This window comes from Apteryx rowi, unplaced genomic scaffold (genome assembly GCF_003343035.1).
Source record: "Apteryx rowi isolate R43461 unplaced genomic scaffold, aptRow1 scaffold_7, whole genome shotgun sequence".
Lineage (NCBI taxonomy): Eukaryota > Metazoa > Chordata > Aves > Apterygiformes > Apterygidae > Apteryx > Apteryx rowi.
In genome coordinates, this window is record NW_020450982.1 from 5,319,797 (window position 1) to 5,332,582 (window position 12,786).

General features: G+C 39.5%; 1 protein-coding gene across 10 annotated transcripts in view; it reads left to right on the top strand.

The window, feature by feature from the left end:
• TESK2 (testis associated actin remodelling kinase 2) overlaps window positions 1-12,786 on the top strand; it is an 83,502-nt gene that overhangs the window by 47,389 nt on the left and 23,327 nt on the right. For 8 of the 10 annotated variants that reach the window (XR_003256825.1, XM_026086629.1, XM_026086631.1 and 5 more), the window contains one exon: window positions 9,506-9,652. The exons of the other annotated variants lie outside the window; for them this stretch is intronic. Coding sequence is in view for 7 of the 8 variants with exons in the window: in XM_026086629.1 (XP_025942414.1) it covers window positions 9,506-9,652 (147 nt within the window). In the remaining variant the exon portion in view is untranslated. The remainder of the gene's footprint in view (window positions 1-9,505; window positions 9,653-12,786) is intronic. 10 annotated transcript variants of the gene reach the window in all.

A 12,786-nucleotide genomic window follows, 5' to 3' on the forward strand; every position in this document is an offset into this window, starting at 1 on the left:
GACCAATCCTCCAAGATGCATCTTTTTAAAGGCAGTAATTTCCTGTCGTCTAGATGTGCAGAATTAGAATAATAAGTAGCAAAGGTTCAGGTGGGTCCTTGCATTACAGAAGGGTTGAACTGACTCTTAAAAAGCTGCAGTAAAGCGTTGAGTTGTGGGAAACAGAAAGCTAGCAGAAGTGTTGACCTGCGGGGATGTGAGCTGGCCGCCTAGGCTCCATCTCAGAACGGAAGTGCTGGTGTATCAGTTAGCGAAAAGCCTGCTGTGGGTTGGTGGTGACCAGGTAAATTAAGTACATTGGGGCCAGCTCTCTAGAGCATGTCTGTGCTTTCACCAAAAGGAGACAAGCAGTGAAAACCTGCGTAAGCACAGCCCTGAGCTCAAAGGCCCAGGGAGGCTGCCGGACTCATTTGCAGGATCTGGCTTGGCAAGGAGAGAAGGGTGGGTTGTCACAGAGAAGAAAGTACAGAAGTAAAACTATAATCAGAGGCTCTAAAGAAATGTTCATCTAAAGACAGAAGCTGAGACTCTGAAAATGTGAGTCTAACTTCAGGCACTCAGTCTATATTTATGCCTGCAGGTGGTAGGCTCTGAGGAGCGATGAGCAACCGGTTGTTTCAGTGAGAACTTCTGGATGTGCAAGCTTTCAGATTCTAGCTGTTTCCTTAAATGCCTGTGTATGTTTTTAAGAGCCCATAGTTAAGCTTCCACTTTTTTTTTCTTTTAATCTTAGCAATACAGAATATATGTTTGGTTTGATTCATTTTCCCCTTCTCTTTAGGAGGATAATTGACTTGTTTCATTACCTCTGAGCCTGTGATGGTGCCTGAGGAACACTTTTTTTTTTTTTTCCCATTGAGGCAGATGTATTTAAATATGCTATGTTCTGCGGCAGGCTTGCTAAATATCTTGCCAATGGTAACCTCTTCCTCCTTTTTAGAATGTCACAAGGAAAAAAGAAAGTAAGATAAGCAGATAAACGTTGACTGCAAACAACCAACTACATTGTCTCATTCCTCTTTCCCTTCCTGCATGCACACACACATGCAGGTGGGATGGTGTTTTTAATATGCATGTATATATGTGTGTATATATCCGTTACATATATGTGTATATATCAGTGTTTTGACACTAATTGTAAGCCTGCTGGACCTTTTGCCATTGTCTCAAGCAAAAAAGAAAAACATTCTTAACTCTGACTCCTGCATCTCTTTGCTTTTGCTTCCTGATATCCTGGAAATGTGTCTAGCTTAGTAGGACCGAGAAGATGCAAGCTTCTTAATAGTTAAGATATGGGGGAAGAGAGGGGAGGAGAACTGAATGATGCCTTAAGGATGATGCCAAGTCTTACAGTCTTTTGCCTGGGATTTTTCCATATATACTTTCCAGTAACTTGTGTTTGTTTGTAATGCTTTCTGTTCCGCCCTCCTCCTCCCTGACCCCAGGAAACATACACTTGAATTAACAAGTGTTTTGTAGTTTCGCTTCCTTCATTTTGTTTTAACTATCAGCCATCAGAACAATTCAGAAACTGAGTTGTACTAGAAAATTCCTTTAATGCTTGCTTTTGCACAACACTATTAATAGAGGATTGTGATGCGTTTTATAATTGTCAATACAGTGTCTGAGCACCCTCAAATGTAAAGGGACATTAGGGCACAGTTGAAGTGTTCAGGCTTCGAAAAACTCTCAGGAGCTACTCAAAAACTGTACTCCTTGTACAGAATTTGGGCACACTTTGTACTAGGAGAGATCCTTGTGTGCTATAACTCTTGCACTGAATAGATCCTTATACCTATTTTACAGATTTTAAAAAAATGAAGCAAAGAAGTTATTTATATGGAATCTTGTGGGCCTATAATCCATGGGTCGCTAGTGCTGGTATCTTTGTGGGGAGAGTGAGGAAAAAGTTTATTTAAGTAAGAGACTCTTTGCCAGGGGCTACAGCTTGCTTCTAGGCAGACCTTTGAGTGTATAGTTTGTGTTCAAAATGCTGTCGTTATGGATAGAGCCTTCTGCTCGGGAACAGAAGTTTTATTGTAGAGAGAGCCTGTTTCCCCTGCCTGTACCAGCAACAGGGTACTTTGTCTCTTCTGTGCCTGTGCGGTAATTATGTCATTGCTAGTTTGCCATATCCTGGGTTTTTATTTGCACTGTAGCTTAGACTAGGCTCTGCTTAGAATCCAAAGGTTTGTGACTTAAGATTATAAATGTAGCTTTTGTTAGGACTTCTTTGCTTTCTGTTTTTACTGCTAATATAATTACAGAAAAATGGTTATCAAGGTCAGTCTGCACAGATATACTGGGAAAGTTTTCTGGTTCCAACAAAATAAACTTATTTCCTGAATTATTTCAAACCTGTGTATGAATAAGTGAATGTCCATAAACCTTATTTCATAGACACAAGTTGCAATAGTGTGTTGTTGCTGTGTGCCTGCAGTTGAAGTCTTATTTATAGTGATGTGTTTCTAGGTTTTAGGCAAGTAAATGAACATTAAATTTTCATTGAATGGAGTGACAGGAAAGGGATAAACTCAGCTTGCTGACCATAAGAGCTGTTGATGTAGAGAATTAAAGGAAAACAAATATTGCCATATTCTTTTCCATGCCTGCACTTAATGTTTGAAATGCGACAAATGGTTTTTGTTACAGCTCCTTCCTGAATACTGCATGTTAATTCTTGTTTGCCCTTATAAATTAAACTGTGCCTATACGTGCCTTTTTCAAGGGAGGAGATGGAGAATCAATCAGTGCTGCCACTGACTTGGTAGAAGAAATGAAGGTAGATCTCTGGCTTTTGGTCCTGAGTCCCGATGACTAACCAAGCTGTGGTGATTGCATCAGGATGTTTGGCCTGTCTTCTATGAATAGCTGAAACTTTCAAAATAAGATTATTTTAATCCTCTAATAGTTAATACTTTTAAAGAAAAAAAATCAATTTTTATTACAACACCAAGATGTTTGTAGTGACTTGAAAGCAGAAGAGACATTTACTTTACCTTACAGTTCTGTTTTCAACAATCTAGAAGCAGGAAAAAAAATGTGGCCTTGAGAGGAAGATTTTGGCTTTTTTTCCTGTCCTTTCAATCAGGCTATTTTTGCTAGTCACTTGAGCCCTTCTGGGCTCTTGTTTAAAAAAAAAAGAAAAAAGTTTGAGCTTTGTTCTGAAACACGCTTGCTTCATCTGCATGTTCTGGCTGTTTCAGTACTTGTGGTTTTCTCCCTGGCAACATCGGTTCACCTGCTGTCCAAAAATGTATGTGTACAGCCCAAATCAAACATCCAACTTGTTCTATTTTAATATTTAATTTATTTTGTTTGGTGCTGTCAGGGTGTTAGGTGTTTAATGGAAATGGAAGGTTACTTATTAGGGTGAGGCCGTTTTGCAGGTTTCTAAACCGTGTATTTCTTAACAAGCAGAGGTCTATGAGCTAACTTTAAAAACAAATTTAATCAAGTAGTCAAGCTCAGTGTATCAGTTTGTAGTGTCTGTTATTGTAGTTTTGGACACATTGATCCTGTCTTACTTTTCCAGTCCTGTACAGTTGAAGGTAATGAAAACAGCTGGGGAAACCAGGAAATTTCCAGTCCTACCACTATAGCTAAGGGTGCCTGTTGTGGCAGAAGGGTTGACTTGTTGTCTTGCAGCCAGAAGCCTCCAAAATAGTCATTTAGAGACTGCTGAGTGTGACAGATGTCAGTTTAAACATAACAGAACTGAAGATTGGGTTGTGTCCTCCTGAAATGAGCTGTTAAAACTTTTTTTTTCTCTTTAGTTCTGCAGAAAGCTGTGTGTGTGAAAAGATCTCTATGTTCTTTTATTAGGCATGAGAGTTGTCTTTTTGCTTCCAGCATTAGAAATGATACAAATATGCAAGCTCTATGCCTTTTGACACTGCCAAAGGTTTGCTTCAGTGCATTCGTTGCTGCTGTCTGTACTGTTATTATTGTGCTTGCCAGGTCTCCCTTTAGAGTCAAACTACATAGTCTGGCTTTTGTTTTGACATCTCGCTATTTCTCCATGCTGGAGATAAGTCACGCATTCTAGTTTCTCTTTCCTCCTGCTCCTCTGGTTTCTTCACTCGGCTACACCAATTCATTCATCCTTTGCTATCTCAAAATGTTTGTCTTGCAGTGTCCCAGCTCCCTAGAGCTCTGACTCTTTGCTTATCTCTTTTGGTCTGTCATCCTAAATGTGCTCTCAAACACCTACGTTTCTTAACCACTTAATGCGTTGCCTCTGGCAACATTAGAGCTACCAAATAGGGGAGTCTTGTGGTTTTTTTAATGGGAAGCAAGTGACATTTCAAGCTAGAATAAATAGTAGGCCAACTTTTCTTTTTTTTTTGCTTTTCTGGGCAGTATCTGGCAACTTATTTATATTAGACCTACATATTGAAATAGCATTGGTTTTCAAAACAGCACTGTAAGCTGTTCACAGTTCCTTTTTGTCTTCCCCCTCAGACGTGGTGATATTTGGGGTCATTATGTTTCTGAGCGCTAACTGCTGGAATCAAGTGATTCTGATGCATCTTTTCCCTAAAAGCTTCTAGTTCTTGTATTAGTGTGTTCAGGCCTTTATTTGGAATTTTGAAGGCTAAAATCTGCAAGCTTAAGTTCTGCATTAATCTCTTGAAATTAAATATGTAAGTTACATATAAGTACCATTATAGGCAGAACCTCATTCCATTTTTCTTGTGTTTGGGTCTGATAATGTGACTGCAGGTGTCCTGCAAGGAAGCAGTTTTCTCCCTAGTATAACATAGCACATTTCCCCGTGCCCTGTCTGTTGTGTGGGAAAGGGTTATACTCCTGCTTTAAGCATTTTGTAGTGTAAAGCTACAATATCAGAAGCCTGTCTGAGAATCTCTGATCTAGAGAGCATCTATGCTTGGCTGAGCTTCTGGGTGACTAGTCCTTCAAAGAGGCTACTGACCTCTTTCTTCATAAGGTTTGGGAGACCTTCAAGAAGAGATGTAACAAATAGGGTTTTGCTGATCAGTCTAGGAACAAAAGCATGAGTTGCTCTTACCATGAATAAATTTGTATGAAAACATTATTTTTGTGAGCTAAAATGACAGGGTCTTTTAAGCCAATGCTCAATTTGCAGTGCTGTGTCATAGTAAATGCAAAAGTAAACAACCTAAAACAGTTAATTTTAGACTCTGGCAACCAGATAAACTGACTATTCATCTTCTGTTACGTGACAGAAAGCTAGCAACAGGAATAATGGGTAGCTGTTTCACTGCAACCTGATGATACAGGATTTGAAAAGGTCTGAACACTGCTCCTTTTAGCTGCGAGGTCTCTATGAAATGTAGTGTCCTTTGCTCTTGTTCTTGTCTGATCAGATCTCTCCTCCAATTGCTTGTACACTTATGTAATGTCTGTTGTTGTTGTACTCTAATAACACTTTCAGAAGATGTGCATGCTGTAACCTTACTGGTTTTATCTGAAAACACCGGCACTGAAATGCTTCAGAGGCAAAATAAAATCTAGTATTCTGTTAGGGAAAGGTGCTCTTATTATCCTTTAGGATATTCTTAGCCCACAGAGCTGATTTCTGCTATCAGCAGGGTAAACAAAGTATTGAGAACAAGCATTTTTCTTTCAGTTGCACTGGCAAATAGGAAATAATGTTTGTAAATTTGTGTTTGCACCAAAAAGGCATTGTTAAAGGACTCGGAAAAAACAGGCCATCAGGCTGGCTGTTTTGCATTATCAGCCTGAATGACCGGAAGAATTGGATTATTTACGTGACACTGAGGGAACACTGAGCTCTGCATGGTATTTGCCTTAAAAATTAAGGACTCTTCATGCAAATATTATGTGCTGGCAAGCAGAAGTCTGAGGTCAACTGGAATCTTAAAGGTGCCTATAGGAAAATCTTAGTCTTTGTTCACCTGATGATTTACCTGCTGTGCTTTGTAGAACTACACTAGAAATTAGAGCCAAAACCAGAACTCACATCTCTAATAAATTAGGTCTGAACACTTGCCAGGTGACAGATTCTGCTAGGAGGCCTAGTGGGTTTTGTGTATGTGCTAGAGTGAGGTTTGATTCTTACTCTTGCAGCTCGTGTTAGCCTACAAGATTTCTCTTAGGACAGGTGAGTTAAGTGGAGGGGTTGGAGGCACGCTGCATCTTACGTGTGTGTGTGGCTGTTGCTTTTTGCCCAGCCCATGCTGGAATCTGGTCCTTGTGGTTAATATGGGTGAGCTGCCCTGCAAGTTAATTTGACTGGAAGAATGCTTAAGGAATAGATATATTAGATGCATTTAACTAGTGTGAGAAATAGATCAAATCAATAGGCTACTTTATTGAGAAGGAAAGTGTGAGCATACTCAAAATAGCAGCTAACTACTGTTGTCACATTTCAGTATGTATTTCAGTACACTTACAGATTGCTTGTTTTTTTTAAATAAGCATTTCTGGAGCAATTACCATTGTTTTATGGCCTGAACCAAAATCTCAAAGCAGTTTAGCAATTCCCTTCCCCCTTGTGTTCTCTTGCCAATTAATTCAAGTGTGGTTGTGCAATGTGTAGGCTCTGTTGCCCTGTCGGAAAGGTGAAATGGTCTGAGATAACTTGAGCAGTGTCACTTTACAATTGGGGTTATTGAGCTGGGTGCTCCTGTTCCTTCTGTTACGGGTTGTCAGTATTGCTCTGTTTTGAACATAACTGGATGAGAAGTACTGCTCACGCTGTTGCAGGGATGTTGGAAATATGTATGAAATTAATGTAGATATCTCTTACCGTTCTCTTTCTTAAGCATGCTAGCATCTTGTGATTAAATAAACAAATAATACTGAGCGATGTTTTTTCTTGAGCTCTCTATAAGGTCATCTAGCTCCCTTAGGGGTTCAAACAAAAGCAAAGAGAAAGAAAGATCAAAGTTGGAAAAGCTCAAAGTAGCATTGATGCCAACATTAAGTGAGATTGGCTGCGGCCCTTTAGCTGAGTCTTGAAAACCTCCAAGGATGGAGATTGCGTAGCCTCCAAGTAACCTGTTCCAGAGCTGCTCCACTCTTCTGACACACAAACACCTAGAGTCAGAGCTAGGTTGTTTTGGATCTCTGGCTTGAACCAACCTGTAATTTCTAGTTTCTAGTGGTGTGAGCAACCAATCAATCCCCCCTCAAACTGCAGTGCCTTGGCATATAGCAGTCCTAAGCATTTTAGCATTTATCACTAGTTTGTTAAATCTTATTTAACTTGATTTTTGGCAAGAGGCTATTAGCCGTTTTATTTTGCAAAATTATATGCACTAAGCACAAACTTCTGAGTAGTTAAACTATCTTGACTTTAGCACAGAAGAAAATAGTTTGATAGAAAATGACACTATTTAAAAACAGGACACTGTGTTTTAAAATGTCAGTCAGATTACTCTCTAGAGTTCAAGAGTTTTCCTTGTCTAAATGTAAAATACAAGTACTTTTTGCCTATTTGGTTTAGAAGTGGCCAGTACAATGAGGAAGCATTCTCTTTCTCTGTGCCTTGTTTTGAAATCCTTTCCTGTATACCGTTGCACTCGTTCTCCACTGTTAATGTCTAATGCAAAAAATATGAAAGAATGTCTTCAAGTGGTCACAAGAAATTGATAAATATTGGAGATTTTTGTAGACCCAAACTCCTTGTACGAGATTGCTTCATTTGGTATGAGAAGGTAGTTGATACTGGCTTTCAAGGTGACCCGGACTGGAGCTAATTGTGAGTCGTCTTTGAAGAACACTTGAGTGCAAGGGAGTAACTTTTCGTCTCACCCTTTGCCTTGATTGTTGCTCAAGTACAAAAGACAGACGGAGAGCACACTGTGATCAGGCCAAAGGTTCATATATAAAAGGAGAAAAGCAAATGCTGAGGGAGAGAACGCTTTGTGCTCTCTGTCTCCACGTGCTGCACGTGTATTTCCCGACTGGTCCAGCAAGGGCAATGAAAGTGGTTGACTAATCTTCTCCGAGGGAGGAGAGAGAGATCACATTCTGGACTACCTCTAAAATGTTTTGCTATGCCTGGGCTTGGATGAGCCCAGTTCCCAAGGGATGTACAGGGTAGCCAAGGAAAGTTGTAGAGCCCCACGCTACTTTGTGATGCCCCCTCCTGGTAAGCTTTGTGACAGTTAAAATTTTGTGCATAATCTACCCCAAATGCTTAGCTCTGTTAACTAGTTACCTGTGAAACTTGCATATCTGCTGAAAAAAGTTTTCAAAATTAACTGCTGAGCTCAGAAAGAGACAGGATCTGACTGTAAGGATGAAGCTGTCTTTGTAGACCATCCAGGAGGTGAGCCCTGGCTCCCAGGCTGCTTGTACCAGCCTCTGCACCCTTTCCTGGCTAGCATGGTCTGAAGAGACTGGCTACACCCACACTGCATGGCATGTGGTTCACCTTTCCCTTGTGCCCCTGAGACACAAAACTCTGCAAGATACAACTGAGTTCAAAGTTTCTGAAATAACAATACCTGCATTTACAGTTTTTATTTTAACGTGTTTTGTCCTGGTGAATGGCACAGGAAAGCACAAAGCCTCTTGAAAGAGTGTTAGAGAATTGTCTTGTGCAGGGCGTCAAAGTTGGTGCAGCCTGCCTCAGTCTTACCTACTTGGACCAGGCTTGGGAGCAAATTATCCTGTCTACCTCAGCCACGTTTCCCTTCTGGAGCGGACTAGTTCTTTTGCATTGTGGCTTATGAAGGACCTGGGGCTGGGAGTGAAATAAGAAGCTACTCAAATACAGCGTAGTTGCTATTGTGGTCTATACACAAAGAGTAAGCCCAATATTGTTGTAATGATTTTTTTTGAGAAGCAGTGGAGCTGCTGTGTCTTAACCTCAAGTTATGTTACTTAGGATCGTTTGGTTGCTGCTTTGTTTCACTGTTTCTTGTAGCTGCTTCTCAATTTTACGTTTAATGTAAGCTACTTCTCATGAAGGCTGCCATTTGATGGAGTTGGTGTAGTACTGAACACAGTGGGAAACAGATTGCTGACTGGGACTTCTAGATACAGTAGTGAAAAAGAATAATTTACAATAATATATTGTAATATTTTTCTTTGATGCTGTTGTAATTTAGGAAAGTGGTATCTGGAGACTTGATCAGGCTCCATGCCCTAGGCCTGATACTCAGCCTTCTCTTTGACTTCTTATTGTGCCTGAGAACATGCTCTTCATCCTTTTTGCCTTGTTTTCTCCACACTGAAATGAGAGGGTGATATTGTATTGTAATCATTTCTGAAGAGTCTGTCACTGCTGTATTTGAATACCATAGTTAATGCAGTGGTGGCTATCATATGCATCTTTAACATGAATGCATTGGGAGGGGTGAGGAAGGGGCACATCTTCAGCCTCTCTTGATCTGCAAACATCCCTCTTGGCTAACCCTTAAGAAAAAGGTTTTGTTTTTTTTTTTTTTAATGTGTAACTGAGGTAAGGACTCTTGTGTCACAATGAATTTTACATTCCTGATAATAAGTTAAAAAAATTAATTACAATGTTGTTTTGTCTTTTCAGTACATCAACTATGGTAACCTGGAACAGCTATTAGACAGTAACCAGCATCTGCCCTGGACAGTGAGGGTGAAACTGGCACATGACATTGCTATGGGAATCAGTTATCTTCACTATAAAGGCATTTTCCACCGGGACCTTACATCCAAGGTACCATTTCTAGAATGAAGGGAGCTTTTGAATGGAGGTACTCTAATTGGTTCTTTGGTTCTTCCCCCTCCTTCCATCGGATAAGTGCTGTTATATAAAATGTGGTCTCAGGCATTGTGAGAAAAAAACCTGAAATACAGTTTATAGGATTAAAACTTTCCTCACAACGTGTTGAGTAGTTTGTGCAGAAGCCTAAGAAATAACTATGCTGAAGGGAGGTAATTTCTTAAGTGAGTTCAGACTAAGGTTTCTCAGAGAGCAGCTACAGAGTTTTTAGTTCTGAATTATGGTTCAATAATGTATTTAAATCCCTGGATAATTAAACATACAATCTAACATTTGGAACAGGACAATCATATAAAGATCCTGAGTTGAGGAGATTATTATAAACACACTTTAGAATGTCCTTGTTGTTTTTTTCCCTACACATTTCACAAACATTACTCAATAGGAAGAGTGGCCTTTCATTACTAATTCAGCATTAAGCGTTGTCCACAGTCTAGTTTTATATTTCTTTCCTTCATAAAGTCAGTAAGTTTACTTAAAATTTTTGGTGCTCTTAGAGGGCTTGAAAAGAGGAAGAGTTGGATAGGAAAGAAGGAATCTGTATGGAGACTGGAGAAAAGGAATCTTGTATAGGGAGGGGAAGAACTGTATAAGAAGAAACAGGGTCTCTGGTCTGGTTTAGGATTCCTGTTCTTGAACAGCTTAATTCAGCTATGTATTTTTTTTTTTTTAATATCATATTGTGCAAATTAACTTCCATGTGATGAAAAATCAAAACTGCACTGATAAATTTCTTGAATACTCATGTTGAAATGAAGGTTTCATTTTTTACTTTTCTAAAGTATTTAATAAGTTGCTAGCAGTCTGTTGAGCTTTTTTCCTGGTTGTTTTCATAATTGCATCACAGAAACTGGGATCTCTCCGTGATTTAAGAGTCCAGGCAGGTTGTCTGTATCATTTGTGAATGCCAACATTTACCTTTTTGTGAATCTATAAGCTATCCTCTGGAATGCTATTTCAGTGTCAGAATTTTCCATGGACGTGGGTTTGTCTGAACTGCTTTGGTGACTGCTTACGTGGATTTAGTTGGCTGAAGCAGTTAACTAATTCACACTCAGCTCTGTGAACAAATTACCCTAGTATTCACACTGTATCTTGCCATCCATCACAATGTGTGACAAGGGCTTTGCTGTCCTGCCTATCTGCTGCTGTCTTTACTTGAGCTCATGAGCTAGTTTAAGCTCGTTCAGGACCTGTCACATGGAAGTACTCCAAAAATGCTCTTGGGAAGACTTCATAATGTCACTTCAGGCAAAACCCTTCAGAAAAACCTACCTTAGCCTAAGAGGAACTTTTTTTTTAAATTAAAAATAGTTTTAAAAAATAGGAACTCAGCTCAATATGTTGGCAAATGTGGGTGATTACTAGTCTTTCATCCAGTTTTAGTTGAGTAATAGTCCTGCTAATTTTCCCTCTGCAATATCAGTTTAATAGCCTTCTGTAATGCATGTTATAAGCTCTCTCAGTGTAGTGTTAAACAAATGAAGGACATGCATTTAGCCTAGAAAAAAAACATTTAACTAGCAGGTAAAAGAAATATGTCAGGAAAGTGTAAAACATTTCCTTGGAGGTCCTTTCAAATGCAAAGTGCTGAATTCTGCAGGTAAAAATATCAACTTTGTGAAAAATGCCCAGACTTGGAGTCATGTCAGTTTGACATGATGTGCTCAGAAAGCCTCCTTACAGTCACCTTAGAGTATATGGATAAGATATGCGTAAAAGTAGCTGAAAATATAACTTAATATTCCCCCTTTTTTCAATTCATGATAAATTTTAGTGCATTCAAAAGACTAGGGAAGCACAGTTAGGGCAAGGAACCAAAGTAACTAAGGAGAACTCTGTGCTTGCAGCATTTATCATAACATGTACTGTGGTGGCTAGTCATATGAAAATCCATTTCCTGAGTCCTCTGTGAATGCCCTTGTTCGGAGCTTTGCATAATTTTATGCCATTCTTAGGAACTGCCCTACCAGTGCTTCAATGTTATCTATTGTTGAATGGTCTAAGTCATTGTTTAGAAAATGCACCCGCGGGGAGGAGTATATGGTTTTAGTGCAACAGCAAACTCCTCTGTGACCATGGGAAGTAGTAAAGATTATTTAAAAAAATAAAGAATTAACTATGAGTTATCTTTGAATTGCTCTTAGCACTAAAGGTCATAAAGGTAAAGTGTGTCTGTGGGTCACACTGGAAGCTGCCAGGGTGAGTTTGACATGTCAGCTCTATTCTAAGTAGAGCTGTATTCTAAGTAGCTGGCTGTACTTAATAATTTCCAGCTCCTTGATTTTTGAGGTGTTGTATGCACTCAGTACTTCTCTGTTATTTTCTATGGAGGTGATGTGGATGAAACCTTAAATGCCCAGGTATTTGTGAATTTTAATAGTATGTTGTTATATTGGTGAAATATACTTTAAATTGAAATCTACTCTTGGACAAATGACTTCTTTTGTGCAAATGGTTGCCCTCCTCCTGGCTAACTTTTAAAGAAGTCCCATTGTTCTGAATAGCCCACTGCAAAATATCCTTCTAATATCAATTTCACTATAAAAATTATTCTGGGTGTATTCACCCCTCCTTTCTGCCTTTCTCCCTATTTCTGGCAAACCTCTAATTCCTGTAGCTTCCTCTAGCAGATGACATTGTAAATGCTTGAAGTTTATTCCAGCAGTTACGGCAGCAAAATTGTCTTGACTTGACAATAGCATTGTATGTGCCCATGTACTGGTTGCATAACGGCTGAAAGAAGAAAAAGGTGTCGTGGTAACACCCCCCCCCTCAAAAAAAAAAAAAAAGGAATTCTAGGATTGAAAAATAAGTATTTTTAATAATTAGTATATGGCAGGATGATGTCTCTTCCTAATTGCACCATGTGGAGAGTAGCAAAACTGTGTTGATACCGCAGAAAGCCAGAGGGAAGAAGGGCATGGAGGAGTAGATGTAGGTCAGTGTAGTCAATGTTGGAGCCCACAGGGCATGTCAAGCCTGACATCTCACCTGTGCCCTTCCTACTGCCCTTTTGTCAGGGAGTGCGAGTGCTTGGTAAAGGCGATTGTGCTGCCCAGGCAGCT